This window comes from Harmonia axyridis, chromosome 1, assembly GCF_914767665.1.
Source record: "Harmonia axyridis chromosome 1, icHarAxyr1.1, whole genome shotgun sequence".
NCBI classification, from domain to species: Eukaryota; Metazoa; Arthropoda; class Insecta; order Coleoptera; family Coccinellidae; genus Harmonia; species Harmonia axyridis.
The window spans coordinates 48,630,078-48,647,113 of record NC_059501.1 but is presented as its reverse complement, the minus strand read 5'-3'; the positions used below and the strand labels follow the sequence as shown (position 1 = coordinate 48,647,113).

Sequence of the window (17,036 nt, the reverse complement as noted above, 5' to 3'; positions counted from 1 at the left end):
ATAGAGTTTTTTGAGGTGAGAAATTCAAATTTGTGGTCGATTTGGTTGTATTCTCTAGAGGGCGCCACTGGCAATCATTTCGTCCCCTTTAAACTGTAGCAACTTTTCTGTGCTACCCTGTACGTCATTCTGAACTAAAAAAATCGATTTTCCTGACTTTTCTAGTTGAAAAAAGGATAACTCATTTAAGTTGCTAGGGGCAACCGTTTCAGAGAAAAACGCATTTAAAGCCAAATCCATATTTTTGTAATCTCTAAAACATGTAGAAACAAATTTGTAATAATTTTAAATTAAATATTTTTTAGAAATAACAATTTAGAACAAAACAAAATAACATAATAATTTTTAAAGAATGTGTTCGAAATGTCCACCGTTCTGTTGAATGCACAAATGACATCTTCGAATGATTGATTGTTTTACATTCAACAATTGTTGCGGCAATAGATTTAAAATGGCTATACACAATGACAGATTTAAAGTGTGTTAGGTTCAGATGTCATTAATTATAATTATAGTTAACTAAGTATTAACTTAGTTAACTATAATTATAATTAATGACATCTGAATTCTAATTATAGTTAACTAAGTATCAACTTAGTTAACTATAATTATAATTAATGACATCTGAACCTAACATACTTTAAATCTGTCTGATAAGCTATTAAGCTTATCAACAAATACAGGAAAATGGTATTGGTTACCAAAGGCCCGAACGAAGCATACAAAGAAGAAATCATCTACAGAGAAATAGGATTTTACTGACCTTCGAAGAAAATAAAAACTCAGTATTCGTAAAGCATCCCAACAACGCAATATTTCAGAAAACAAAATATTCAGAACACTTAAAAACAACAATTACATAGCATACCACTTCTACTTATTAGTGGGCAATAGAAAATCCGCATGCATTTTGCCTTAGAAATTTTCAAAATGAATTTAAATTTAATATTTGAATAGGAATAATTTCATGAAAGGATTTCGAAGCAGTCAAAACATATTAAAGAAAACGCGAATTATTTTTTCAACATTAACACCCTGTATCTCGGAAACGAAGCATTTCCGGACCCATGTTCATAGGAACTTTTTTGCTTAAAATGATGTGATCTATCACCCATTTCACTTTGTCGGAAACAAATCAGAACACCCTGTATATTTGTGTACCACTCTGAAGGCAAAGATCATCCTATTCAATTTTCTTAACAGATCATTTATGTGTATTCCACTTCAGAAATTCGTGAATTATTATTCCTAAGAATTTAGTATTCTCAACAGTGTTATTGACTTGGTTGTTAAGACTTACTTCTGCAGGTTTTTCTTTTGAATTGCTCGCTCTGAATACAATGACATTAGTTTTACTTGTGTTTATAACCAGACCATTTTTTGAAAACCAATTCTCTACACAACTATATAATGAACTACACCTTTCCTTCAAGCTTTCAGTGTTCTGTCCCGCCACCAGAATATTAGTGTCATCTGCAAAATTTATAATTTCTGAATCTTCTACTTCATTTGTTACATCACTCAGGTCATTTATGTATATTAAGAAAAGTATCACCCCTAAGATGCTACCCTGGAAAACACCAAATTCGTTACTTAGCCATTCAGAAAAGCGAGTTTCATTACATTTCGTTATTTTAACGCACTGCCACCTGTTGGACAGATAGGAGGCAAACCAGCTCAGGGCACTTCCCACTATTCCATATTGTTCTAATTTTTTGATCATATAGTCTCTATTAATACAGTCAAATGCCTTTGGGAGATCTATAAATAGACCTGCAACAAGTTCATTTTCTTCCAAGAATTTCAAAATATTGGTTGTTAACTGAAAAGTCGCAGTTTGAGCTGATCTACCCCCTAAGTATCCATGCTGAGTGGGACTGAAAAGGTCACAATCATTAAAATACTTGATAAGACGAGTGGCCATTGCAATTTCAAAGATCTTAGAAAAACTATTTGAGAGATTAATTGGTCTATAATTTTCCAATTTTCCTGGATCTCCAGACTTGAAAACTGGTACTATCATGGACATTTTCAGTTGATCAGGAAATATTCCAAATCTAAAAGCGTTATTAATAATATAACATAAAACTTCTTTCACATAAACTATACTAAGTTTTACAAAGTTTATCGGAATTTCATCAATACCGCTACTATATTTATTTTTCAACTTATTTGATAAATCTGAAATTTCCGATGGGAGAAAGGGTTTCAAGTACATCGAAGTATGAGTCTCAACATCACAATGAAAGTTTGACTTATGACAATGTTTTAATAGGTTTGGAACTATGGTTATTAAAAATTCATTATATTTTTTTGAAATAGACTCTGGGGAACCATGTATTCGACATTCTGTCCCATCAGATATTTTTCCTTGAATTTGTTTACAAATGTTCCACATGCTTTTATTCTTATTGTCAGATGCCAGTATTCTGTTATTTTAATATTCTTTTTTTGATTGAATTAAGATATCATCATATTTTCTTTTTCATCTCTATACAAAGTTTTATATCTTACATCATGGCTACTCAAACAAAATAGCACATCTAAACGATGTTTGGACTGTGAAATGTTAGGATCATCATAAAACTTTTCTTTTGAATTTTCATTTTTTACTATCATTTTTTTTAGGGGAATACTTTCCAGAAATGTGTGAGAATATTGTGAAAAAACTGTTCCACTGTCCATTCACATCATCAGTTTCAAAACTAAAAACATTTAACCAATTCTGGTTACCTAACTCATTGAAAAAATCTTGTTTAGCTTCATTTGAATATAACCTGATTTGTTTATATTTAACATACTCATCAACTTCAACCTCAAAACATATTTTCTGCGCACTATGATCAGAAATATGATTAAAAATTATGGAGCTATTCACAGTTTCTGTTAAATTTGAAAATATGTTATCAATACAACTGTTTGTGTTATGAGTTATTCTAGTATCCTCAGAGATATGTTTCACCAATGAAAACGAGTCAAAAACTGAGATCAATTCAGTCCTGAACCTGTTTTCTTCTCTGAGTTCAATGTTAAAGTCACCCCCTATTATTATTATTTTGTTTTCTTTATTTATAGCAATTAGTAAACCCTCAAGCAGATCAAAAAATATTTCCTTATTTCCATTACATGGTCTGTAGATTGATACCAGTATGTATTTCCTGTTGTGAAGTTCACATTCTACCACTGCATACTCCATCTCACCTTGTACTGAACACTTACTGAGCTCACTTCTATGTATATGCTTCACTATCCGACGAACATAAACTGTAGCTCCTCCATGTTGGTTTTCTCCCCTGCACCATTGTCCTGCTAGATCATGGATTCCCAAAGTGGTCCAGGTGGACCCCCAGGGGTCCACGGGAGCCCGACAGGGGTCACGCTTGCGTGGAAAAAAAATGGGGGTCCACAACTCGTTAACGGGGGTCTATAAAAATTTATTATGTAGGTGACCCGACTTGACTTCTCCTAATAATATAGGCAGACAATATTATAAGAAGCTTGACTTCTCCTATGAATATAGGAAGACAATATTATAAGAAGCTGAGCAATTGTTTTTGTAAGAACTTGCATATTCCATATTCAGTATCGATTAACAACCGTCCAAGAATTCTCAAAGTATCTTTCAACAACCGACTGATAGTAACGAGAATTCTCAAAGACAGGCGAGTCATCGCCAGCGTACGCGACTGGCGGAGATATAGCATTACTGACGATAAAACACCTTTACAAGTGAAAAAGCTCAATGATTTGCGTGCAGAACTAAAGCACAGAATCGACGTGGGTGAGTCTAACATCGACATCAAATACATCTCCGGTAAGCCTACTATCACAAAGATCCCCACTTCTAAGAGCGCAAAAAACTAGACATTCTCCATGAGTGGATCATCCTTTATACCAACGCACAGTCTCTGTTTCCAAGTACTTGGAATTGTTGGTTACTTGATTTATAGGCAGGACAGTACAACAACTGTGGGTTATGGTGGTGTTTGCATGTATGTGGCCACTTCATCTTTTTCTTTGAAAGTAACTAACCTTGACCTGCCGGGAATTGACAATATATTCCTTGATCTTTGGAGGAGAAGTCTTGCTTCTTTACCATCGGCTGCATTTATCGACCTCGCCCTTGCCAATCCGATACTTCTCTTGCTGCTCATCTGGGTAGTCTTTCCACGACCAAGCGCAATCTATATATAGCTGGTGATTTTTACATGCCCGATGTTGAATGGCCTATGACATCAAAGATCTATAATTCGGCATCTAGCGTTTTTGTAGACGCTATCCGCGACTGCAACCTCTTTCAACTGGTGGACTTCCCTACGCGATTTCGCAATTTGCAGACTCCTTCTCTTCTAGATCTATTGCTAACGAACGCTACTGACCTTGTTTCCAAAATTGAACAATATCCACCCTTAGGCAAATCAGACCACATTATCTTACTCTCCACCATACATATGAGATCGCGTACACCATCCAAGAGGTCAAGAAAACATTTGAAAATCATAGACTATCATCAACTTAGTCTGAGACTAGGGGAAGTCGATTAGGGTGCACTTCTTACGCCCGATACTGATACTGAGGAGATGTGGGCTCTTTTTACCACAACCCTTCTAAACTTGACCAATGAATGCTCATCTGTGAGAAATAATGTTCACATACCAGCTAAGCCCTGGATCGATCAAAATATCCTTAGACTAATACGTCACTAGAAGTCCATATGGCAACGTTATCTACGTCGTAAGCAAGTAAAAGACTACGAAGACCATCGACGTTTCCCCAATTCACTTTCGTAACTAATTGCCGATTCCAAGAGGGAATTTGAATCCAATCTAATACATTCTAAGAATAAAAAAAAGTTTTTCAAATACGTCAGATCAACCCTTAATTCTAAAGTTGACATACCATTGGTTCGATATTCTAGCAATACTCCCTGCTCCTGTCCCGAGGAGACGGCAAACGTCCTAGCTGATCCCTTTGCTGACTCTTTTACAAGAGGAGCCCACCAACTTCCAAGATTGAACGTTGAGAGGAATTCTTCTGAAATAACAGTCTCCTTTCGGCCCTGCAGTCGTTGAAGCCCACCTATCTGCACTCAATGTTTACAGCTCTCCTGGTGCGGATGGTATCACTGCTAAAATACTCAAAGAATGTGCCCAACCTCTTTCGTACCCTCTTTCTATTTTGTACGAACGTTCACTTCAAACATCCTATCTACCCTCTGCTTGGTGTAATCCACTTGTAACGCCAATTAGTCTGGTTCCGATTGTGGCGGAGGTGTGCGAGAAGATCATCTTGAGTGGTGTTCTTGAGTTTGCACTTAGCGGTAACCTTATTCCCGAATGTCAACACGGCTTCCTTCCTGGTAGATCAGTTATTACTAACCTCCTTGAATGTGTAAACTCCTGGTCCGAGTCTCTTGATAAAGGCTATCCAGTTGACGTTGTTTATCTGGATTTTTTTCGGGCATTTGACCGTGTACCACATGATCTTCTCTTACATAAACTCGAACATCTTGGGATCCGCGGTCGCCTGCTTTCTTGGATTGAAGCATTTCTTACCGATCGAACCTTCCAGGTTCGAGTCGATAAATCTCTCTTCGGCGAGACCTGTTGGAAGTGGAGTTCCACAGGGTTCTGTTTTGGGTCCACTACTTTTCTCCTTTACATCTCTGATTAACCCAAGATCTTTAACTCTCAGTGTTCCCAATTTGCCGACGATACCAAATTATTCGGTAACCCCAACGTGGCAGCTCATCTGATTCAGGAAGACATGGAGAAATTGAACCGTTGGTGCCAGGAGTGGAGGTTGCCTCTGAACTACGAGAAGTGTGTTGTTCTGCACTTGGGTGCTCGCAATCCCCGTCGTCAGTACTATATAAACAGCAACCCCATCGCTACTTGTAGTAGTCATGCTGACCTTGGTGTAATTGTGTCAGAGAATCTGAGCTGGTCCGACCACATTCTTCAGGCGGTAAACAAGGCCAAAAGAACTTTATTCATGGTAGATGTGATCCCTCCACCTGTGCTACCCTTTACAAACTTTACGTGAGACCCATACTGGAGTTTGCTGGCCCTGTGTGTGGTCCATCATTGAGTAGAGACTCGGCATTGTTGGAGAGCGTCCAGCGACAGGCAACTCATTTGCCCTACGGCATCTTACGTCCCAGTTATGGTGAAAGACTGTCCATCATGAATCTGTCCACGTTTGATGACAGGAGGCTGCGTGGTGATCTCATCATAACTCTTTACCTTATAATAATAATAATAATTCGATTCTACGTACAAAAATAGTGGGGGTCATTTAAGCAAACCCTATACCTAAAATGAATACTTATAAAGTTATCGAGGGAGAACCTTAACACGTTCACTGCGGCACGTATACCCGGAAGGATGTGTTGAGTCTTTAAGTTAGTGCGGCATCAAAAACTTGAGTGGATTATTCCAGTGCGAACGCCATAAATAAGTTGTTTTTTTTACCGATTTTAACGATACAAATATTTTGAAAAATATACTTATCCAAATATTTATCACAACACATGCCCCCGGGGATACGTGCCGCACACATCTAATGTTTCATTAGTTTAATGCGGCACATGCCTCCCGGGGCATGTGTCGAACGTGTCGATTCTTAATCATACTGAGAGGTTCGCCAGGTAATTGATTTTTGTTCGGATTGTCTATGGCAACCGGATACTGCTTAAGTTGATTTAATACTGCACATTCATAATTCTGTCCTCTAAAGAAAATATGACAATAATATGTCTCTTAATAAAGTCGAACTAATACCAAATAAATAAGTGAACTGAATTTCCATCTGGTCCTTGCGCGGCACCAGGACACCGGAGGCAAGTGCGGCTGAGTCCTTAGGTAGACTACTACCTCCAAAATGATTTTCAACAGTTGGTACTTTGAATATTAGATTACCCCTTCGTTAGATGGAGTCCGTACACACGTATTCTCGGAGTCATGTGTCGCACAGAGATCATGGACTGTAACATGCTCCCGGGGGCCTGTGCCGCACATAGATTGAAATGAGCAGAATCTAAAGTCATAGTGAACGTGTTAAATAAGGAATCCATAAATCAATATAAATTTCAATTGCGAATAATTCATTATAATTCTTGAAATGTTCAATTTAGTTATGGAAACATCGAATTTTAGTTTCTTTCTGTGTTTTACGGAAGTCACAGACTACTCCACACACTTATAAATTGCGGTTTTTGCTCATTTAAAGTTCTTCATCGAAAACTCTTGAAGTATTCATTTTAGGTATAGGATTTGCTTAAGTAACCCCCACTTTTTTATACGTAGAATCGACTGGAATAATTGAAAATATAAATTTGAAAATCTTGAGTTTTGATGAATTTGAGTTGTCCAAGTTCATGATCTTCTTATAAACACCCTGTATATTTTTGGTCCAAACCGCAAATAGCCTTACAATACTACGTATTTGCAGAATTCAAAAAAGCTTCTTCTGCCGAAATATTAAAAAAAAAAAAATGTGAGTCCTCATCGCCACCATTTTTTTTATAAGAATTCCATCAACTCATGAATCGTAGAGTTTGTATCCAAAATATTTCCGACATTGTCATAAAAAAAGCAGTTTATTCCTCCAACGTAAACTGCATACTTTCATGTTCACTGTTAAATTTGTCTAAAACGAACGCAACCTGATCTTTAGGTACAGCACATATCAGATCATCAACATATTTCTTGATGAAAGGAATGTCAATAGGAACATTTGCAAGAATACAGTCCAAAAGGAAATCGATTACTACTTCAGCAATGGACGGACTAAAGTAGTAATGGATTTCCTTCTGGACAGCATTCTTGCCAATGTTCCTTTTGACATTCCTTCCATCAAGAAATATGTTGATGATCTAGCATTCTGGCGCAATCGTGTGACCACTTCAAAACAGTGTTCAGCGATGTTAAGCCGTAATCCGAAGGAGTTTTTGCACCGTTTTGTTACTGTGGACCAAACATGGATCCATCACAACACTCCATAGACCAAGGAACAATCGAAACAGAGGGTTGCAGGGGGTGAATGTGGACCAAAGAAGGCAAAACAGAGTTTGTCAGCCAACAAGGTCATGGCCACAGGCATAAGGTGCCATTCACATTGATTATCTCGAGAAAGGTAAAACGATCAACGGCGAATATTGTTCAAAACTTTTAAACAGATTTGACGTTGATCTGAAGCAAAAACAGCCACACTTGTCCAATCACGATGGCCAAAATCCACGAATTGCGCTACGAACTGCTACCTCATCCAGCTTATTCTCCAGATTTAGCCCCCTGCGACTATTTTCTGTTTTCAAACCTCAAAAAATGGCTGGGCGGTAAGAGATCTGAGTCGAATAAAGAAGTCATTACCGAAACAAACACCTATTTTGAGAGCCTCAAAGAAAACTATTATTTGGAGGGAATAAAAGAATTGGAAAAACGCTGGACTAAATGCATCGAGCTAAAAGGTGATTATATAGAAAAATAAAATGAAATTAATTTTATGGCATCAGACAATTTTTCAATTCTGAAAAAAGTACCTTCTCGAGTAGGACTCGAACCCGCAACTTCCAAATTACTAGTCCGATGCTCCAGCCTTTGAGCTATCGAGGAAGTTGAAGATTCAACGGATGAAGGAGTGCATACCGGTACGAATAGAACGCATGCGAATTGCGGAATGTCTGCGAATTGATTTCGGTTCGCAGCGTGCAGTTTTTTACCGCAGTTCGCACAGTAGTTTTGTCTAATTAAGGTATAATCTAATAGATATAATATATAATTAAGCGAGAGCTGGAGGGAAAACGATGCGTTGGTTGCGTAATGTCGAAGGTATCAATAAAGAATTATTATTATTATATTTTAAAACACGATTACTTGGATACAGAAGGCGAAATATATATATATATATATATATATCGTGAATCTTTAAGGGAATTCGACTGATAAGAAGGATATTATATTATATTATATTTATAGTACGACTGTTATCTGGAGACAATATATATATATATATATATATATATATATATATGTGTGTAAATTTGTTTTGGCAAATATTCCTATGTACAGGGTGGGCAAATAAGTGAGGTGAGCGGCTATATCTCAGGATCCACTCATCGTAGGGACTTGCGGTAAAAAATTTCATCAGTAAAGTGTACAAGAAAACACACTGGAAATTGTTTTGAAGTTCATACCTCTTCCGCTAGGGGGCGTAATGGCTATCGTCGAGTAGAAAAATGAATTTTACTCGAAAATGTTTCATATGAAGTTGAAGAAAAAATGTCATCACTGTTATCCTTGGAAAATTCTCTATCTTTTTGAATTGTCACTTTCGAATTTCAAATAAGGGTAAGGGAAAAGGAGAAATCTGACTGATTGAAATGCCTGTCTCGTCAGAGAGAGAAGTTCAATGTTTTGTTCTTTTTACTTCGAAATTTCAAATGTAATGATAGGATTTTCTTAACAGAAACAGAAATTCCATCAAATTTGCATGAAAAAACCTACAGATCGCAAAGCCATAGTTTCAGGCGTTCTGAAGTTATGGCCGAAAGACGATATTCTTCAACTGATGCACGGCGAAAAACCAAATTGTGTCTTTAAGCTTACACTTTGGTGGTATAATTTTTTACCGCAAGTCTCTACGATGAGTGGATCCTGAGATATAGCCGTTACCTCGCTTATTTGCCCACCCTGTACATGTATTATGAATTTCTTTCGTGCAAATAAATATTATCAACAATAATATTATTATTGAATTCCATTCCAACCAGATAGCTTAACTCTCTGAATGATGAGTTATACCGCAAAAATGGAGGATTTCCATTTTGAAAGCTCCACATCTCGAAAACTTTACAATTATGAGATTTGTGCGTATAAACACTTCTGATCAGCCTATCAAAAACTAAAACATATCAAAAATTCAGCTAAATTCACGAAAAGCAATTGCGTTAAGAAATAAGCTGGGTCCTTCGTATTCAGAATACCGATTCGAAGGTTTATGTGCAATTTCGTGGAAAATTTGCATGAATTTAAACAAGCGAGCAAAATCTTCTGACGTCAGGTTAATGCTTTTCTCATTTTTTATATTCATTTACAGAAGATACAGAAATGGAAGGCTCCAAATAATATTCAAGAAATTCATTGAATTTATAAATGAAGTGAGGATTGTGTTATGCATGTAATAAATATATTTTCTTTAGGTACTGAAAACCATGATGGTCAAAGTTGGGAATGGGGCGGTTTCCCTCAGAATCAAAATAGAGAAGTCGATCATAACATCAAAACAGAAGAACAACAAAAAATGTCCATGATTGCAACTATGTTTTCATTCATGAAATCAAAACACATCTCTCAGAAAATAAATCAGGAAGGTATTTACTTATCTGACCTTTGCTCAGGTAACCTGGACCCTGAAACTGCAGAATTATACTTTCCTCGAAGCAGAAAGTCTCAAGGTATGTTTATTATTTTTATACTCATTATATTTTTGATTGTACAAATCTGTATTTTATGATACGATTCCAATTCTGTTGAATTGAAATAATTAGTAAGTTGAGTAAGTAATAAGTAGCTGATAACTGAGTAGTTATCTGTAACTTTGTAAGTATCGTCATCATGTCCTCCAGCATCCAAAACAAATATTGCTATTTATAATACAAGTGCACAAGGGATTATATTCTTCCACGACTTGAATTTAAAAACGGTTCATGAAGTGGTGAGTTTCTGAATCATGTGTTAGTGCAGCTACAGAGTAAAAGCGGTAACCGGCGGCCGGCTCCGATAGGTTCTGTTTTCTCGCGCCTATTTAGGACAGAGTAATTGCCGGCTGAAACTGGTAGATCTGTTCGAAACATTGAGCGTGAAAGATGTCATCGTCGTCATCTGATGATATGATTGCTCTAGATTCAGTAGTTTTCGAACTGGCAAGAACAAAAGTCGGTATTCATTCAATAAATCGTTTAAGATTTAGATATGGTGAATATCTTCAATTATTTTAAAAATTAAAAAATTTTGACGAAAGGTTCTTTCAGTAAACCCAGGAGCCAGGAAACATTGAAATATATTTTGAATAAGATTGCGCACCGCCTAACTAAAAATTGGTGTAATTTCCATAAACAGCATATATATCCTGACGAAAGATTAGTGATTATTTTAAGAGAGTTTTATAGCACCGGACTTCCTCGTGATCTGCCAAACTTCAACTACTCTTATCTCCTCAGCGTTTTTGAAATTTCACCACTTTTCAGGTTGAGTGAAGCAATCTCAAACGTTTTTCTGATTAACTGTCTTTTCTACCACATGCAAGAATTCAAAATACGTTCTGACGTCTTCATTTTTAAATTTAGAAAAAAGCATATTCAGCCTTTGTAGAAAAGTGTTGTGTGAAAATTCATTAAAAAACGATTTTTTGGGCGAATTTTTTAAAACTAATAAAAGTGAAAACCTCAGATGAATCGATGGTCTTCAACGTAAAATAAAGCATGCTAATTATTGAACTGATTGCTGAAATGGTATAGACCCCTCTTAAGATAAGTTGCAAATTCTATCGTAGGATAATAATTAAGATTAAGTAAAGGTAATTTATATGGGTTGATGAAAAACTGTCTTTTCTACCACATGCAAGAATTCAAAATACGTTCTGACGTCTTCATTTTTAAATTTAGAAAAAAGCATTTTCAGCCTTTGTAGAAAAGTGTTGTGTGAAAATTCATTAAACATAGTATATTATTTCACAAGGAGGAGAAGTGTCACTTTTCATGGCGAGCTTATGTTTGCCCGCCGAACGGAGTGAGGCGGGCAATTTAAGCGAGCCATGAACAGTCACTTCAACTCCGAATGAAATATGCTATTTTTTTTTCAAACGTTTTGTAATTCATACAATCAATTCTGAACAAAATCGTACGAGAATATATCAGATTTGCACAGCTTTCATGGTTATATTTTATTATCAGATGTTGGTACTCCGAACTCTCCGTCAGCCGTCACGGATTTATCTGTTACTTCATCGTTTATTTTCATTTCTGCTCAGAAGTCAAGTCGTGAACAATAACAAATACAATATCTACTCTACACCTATAGTAATATCAAAATTCCTGGAACTTGCCTAAATAGAAATACCTATATCAAGTAGATCCTATGTTATCTCGAACTTATCTAATAGTATAGAAGAAGTTGTTTCATAAAATGGAAGGTAGAATCAAGCAAAATTATTACATCTCGTATGACTACTATTTACATTTATTTTGCAGAATTGTTGAACTCTCCAGGGTGAAAAAAATCGAAAATACTAATATGTACAATCCACACATACTTACTTATATATTTAATAACTGCATTGGATAACCAAAAGGATCGAAATAACTAGAAATATTTTCGATGAAGAATATTGTTTACAATGTTTTCTTTACGGATAAGTTATGGAAAGGCATTGATGAAATATATTGTAATATAACTAACCTACAACTTTAGCATTGATATCATTAGTGTTCAGAAAAAATGATTGAGAGAATTATTATTCTCATCAACAATATTAATGCACTTATATTTTTGATTACTAAAGAAGAATTACTGCAATTGTGCTAATATGTGATTTATGAAAATAAATGATATTTGTTTTGATATATTCTATTCATTCTATAATAATTTGAAGATTGAATGAACTCTCAGTCCATATCATTGAAAGTATCTACAATTATTGAAAACTTTGATTGTTACATTAGAATGCATAATGCATCCCTACATGGAATGATAGTCCAGGTATGTAGTGGTTACGTTTGTAGTACCTTCGCAAATTGTATTTATAATGGGAACGTTCAAATTTTGACTACTCGATGCAGGAATATAGCTAGCCAAGATTTCAGAAATAACCTTATTTGCCAGGTGAGAGGCAAATGATTGATTATTTATAATCATGCTGCTCATCTCGATTCTTCTGCATGCACTAGAATATCTGATAATTAATATTATCTGCATTTTGTTCCAAAATTATGAAATGTCAGATAACATCGAAGATAATATACATAACTTGACATGAACAAATTCAAAAACTGTTCAATGTCTTCAAATTCTAAAACCTTAGATTTTTTTGGAATACATTTTCATAAAGCTGAACTTTCATGAATTTTGCTTAAACATTCAAAATATGCGATAACAACGTTTTCTATTGTAAATAGGATAATTTTTCGTGGTCCATTAGTTGAACTTTGTATATTCGTTCTCCCAATATTTTTTTGACTTCTGGGGAATTATTCTATTTCGTGCATCTATCGCAATGCTTTTATTTCTGGAGGAATCTAGTTCATTCCAAAATCAGATATTTAAATGTATTCATTGATAATTGCGTCTTCAACACTTATTGAATTTTGAGTTTGTGATAAAGACATCTGTTCTGCCAACCAACATTTTTCAATGCAAAAATCAGTAAATGATATTTATTGAAAATATTCCATTAAATTCGATAAGAATGCAGTGAATTAGAGAAAATAATGTATAATTCTAGTACAGAAGGCTTATTCTAACACTCGTTCGTTCAAATAATGACGTTTAAATCAGAATTATTTATTCTTGTCCATGGTAACTAATTAATCGTTTCCGTAGCAACCACTTTTCCCTCCGCCGAAGGGAAAAGTATTTTTCCCTCCGGCGGAGGAAAAGTAGAACTTTTCGATGATCCTGTCAGTCGAGAAATGACGTTATTATGGTACGTTTGAAAAAAAACGATTTTTTGGGCGAATTTTTTAAAACTAATAAAAGTGAAAACCTCAGATGAATCGATGGTCTTCAACGTAAAATAAAGCATGCTAATTATTGAACTGATTGCTGAAATGGTATAGACCCCTCTTAAGATAAGTTGCAAATTCTATCGTAGGATAATAATTAAGATTAAGTAAAGGTAATTTATATGGGTTGATGAAAAACCAATAAACTTTCAGAGGTTGTAGATTCTCTAAAATATTTTATTAATGAATCATCACAAACTCATAAATCAATATAATCTGTTATTGATGAATTGAATACCGAAAAATTTTTTTCTGGAAGAATATTGTGGCCCGGAGAATTTGAACATGAATTTGACGAAGTATTTGGGAATGTATTGACCAATTCTTGAACACGACATGAGACGGGAAATCAAAGGTTTCCAGGTGTTCGGTAATATATGACTATCATCTCGTTTGTTGAGGCAATTGGGTCATTTTTCGATTTCGAGTGCTTCACGAATTATCCTACTTGTGAGAGTTTTCTCTTTAAAGATGGTCTCAGAGTAGTGTTTAAATAGGGCAGATGTTGGATCTCCTTGGCGTATTGCGAGTTGGTGCTCATGCATGTACTCTGTTAGTTATAAGTATGTTGCTTTTTCTTATGTATGTTCTAGGACATGCGAAACAGGGTATCTCGTATTGATCGTATTTCTATCTTTGGTGTTCGGAGAAAATAGGAAATTTTGTTGTCGGCTGTGAAAACTGTTTTTATATCCTGTTTTTGTGAGATGCTACTGATTTTGTCAGTGACACCTTTGATAAAAGGTGGGAAAGCTTTATGAGGGGAATTTTCTGGAGGATTTTTGATTTGTTGTGTATGGTTCTGATTTCGTTTAATGGTTTTCTGAATTTGTTGACTGTTGTAATCATTCTGTTGTAGAGCGCTTTGGAGGATGTTGATTTCTTGTGGAATGTGGAGGCTGACTGTCAGTTTTATGGATCTAGGGATTAAAGAGTTCAATACTGAGTTGATTTGAGACGGATGATGGTGTGAATTTGCATTCAGGAGCGGTTTGTGTGGGTTGGTTTTCTGTAAGACGTGTGTGTGAAAGAACCGTTGGATTTAGCTATGAGGACATCTAGAAAAGGGAGTGGTTTTTAATCTCAACTTTCATTGTGAATTTGATATGGTTATTGATATCATTCAGATGATCAAAGAAGCCTTGGAGAGTTTCGGGTCCATGTGATCAAATGACGAAGACATCATCCACATATCGAAGCCAGCAAGTAGATTTTAGGTGGAACGTTTCGAAGGCGTTGGTTAAAAAATCTCCCATGTACACATCAGCGATGGCTGGAGAAAAAGGAGATCCCATGGGTGCACTTTTTACTTGTTTGTAAAATATACCTTGAAGGAGGAAGAACGTGCTCGACACGCAATGGCTTATAAGGGTCAATGTATCCTGGGGTAAGTGATGTTTGGTTTCCAGTATTTCAAGAGAGATACGACGTCAAAACTGACGAGAAGTGGAAAGAATTGCTTGTAAAACATGCAATAATGATTCTTCAGCAAGAATTGCATGTAAAACATGCAATAATCATTCTTCAGCTAGTGGTTGAAGTGAAGAAGTTAAGTATTTAGCAGGACGATAGGTTGCGGATCCAGTGGTTCTGACGATTGGACGAAAGGAGATGATGTTGATGGATGCAAGACGATCTCTGGAGAGAAAACCCTCACAAGTAGGATAATTCGTGAAGCACTCGAAATTGAAAAATGACCCAATTGCCTCAACAAACGAGATGCTGGTCAAATATTACCTAACACCTGGAAACCTCACGTTTAAGAGTTGGGTTCTTCGAATTTCTGTTATTTTTATGAAATGTAATGGTTATTACATATAAATAAACTGAAAGATGTGAATGGAATTTTGTGTTCGGAGAAGATTCATTACATTAAGGAAAATATATATTTCGGAAATCATTTCCTTCGTTAGAACCATTTCGAGATATCACTGAAAAATACTTTCTGTATCTTCTTAACTGAGACGAATCGGAAATAAAGGTAACGGAAAAAATCAGGAATTTTCGGTTGAATATATGTTCAAATCAAAGACTCGCCCTGCATATGCAGGGTGAGTCTTTGACTTGTATATATATATTTCAACCAAAGATTCTTGAGGTCAAAAGAAACACTTTCTTCATTTAGCATTTTTTCCGATTCGGTCCTGTTAGAAAGATTTAGCCATTTTGAATTTTTATAATGGGCTTATTCACCCCTGGAAACCGGAACACTGAAGTTTTTTCAAGCATAAGATATACCATTCGAACCTTGGAGATAAGCTATTAAATTAGAAAAACCATCATAAATTCACTTTCAACATTCCATTTGTTGAACAAAGTATTATTTATAATAAATTCGTTGACGCTAAAGATTAAATATTTTTCTCTTGATTTTCTATTTCACTTTCGATAATTATAACGAATTGAGCTGGCTACCACCCATTCTGATATTTATAATTTATATACATTCATTTATTATCGAAATTGATTCCTCGCTTATCACTTGGTGAAACATAATTTCAATATTAATAAAAGAAATAAAACACTTGACTGTACGTTCCACAAATTTTAATAAAAATAAATAATGTAATGATGTTGACATGCACGTTTCGGGTTTCATCCCATTATCAAAACTAAATATAAAATATACACACAAGTACATATAAATTCTACGTAACAGATGTTAAAATCGGAGACAGGCGAAAATCTAATTGATCGTTCACAATTGGGAGATTTTGTTTTTGAGCTGAAGATATTTCCAAAAACTCCAAGAGATCCAAACGTTTACCTTCATCACCTCTGTGTAAAATTTTTGTTTTATTGAAATCTATGAAATGATTGGAAGTGATGCAGTGATTAGAAAAACCCGTTGTTGACTTATTTTGAAGAATCGATCTTTTATGTTCTTCAATTCTAATTCCAAGAGATCGACCGGTCTGACCTATATAAAATGCAGGACATTCATCACAAAACAGTTTATATACACCACTCAACTGTGAAATGTTCAGCCGATTCTTACCACTAAAAAACATTGTTCTTAAATTTTTCTTATTCGTACATATAACATCAATATCGTTTTTTCTGATTCTTTTACAAAGTTTATCACTAAGAGATGGGATATAATTGATGTATACAAATTTTTTCATTTGATTTTCTAACTGAGGTGGATATACTAAAGTTAACAATCTCTTCTGTTGTTTTTTTAAAAAAATTAATTTGTTTATTATATCAGGATGGTAGCCGTTGTTCTTGGCTAACACCTTTAGAATTTGAATTT

General features: G+C 35.3%; 1 protein-coding gene across 4 annotated transcripts in view; it reads left to right on the top strand.

The window, feature by feature from the left end:
- The window catches only part of LOC123673280 (phosphatidate phosphatase LPIN3), a 340,332-nt gene that overhangs the window by 139,459 nt on the left and 183,837 nt on the right, over positions 1-17,036 (top strand). For all 4 annotated transcript variants that reach the window (XM_045607773.1, XM_045607772.1, XM_045607763.1 and 1 more), the window contains one exon: positions 10,202-10,456. In XM_045607773.1, the coding sequence (XP_045463729.1) occupies positions 10,202-10,456 (255 nt within the window). The remainder of the gene's footprint in view (positions 1-10,201; positions 10,457-17,036) is intronic.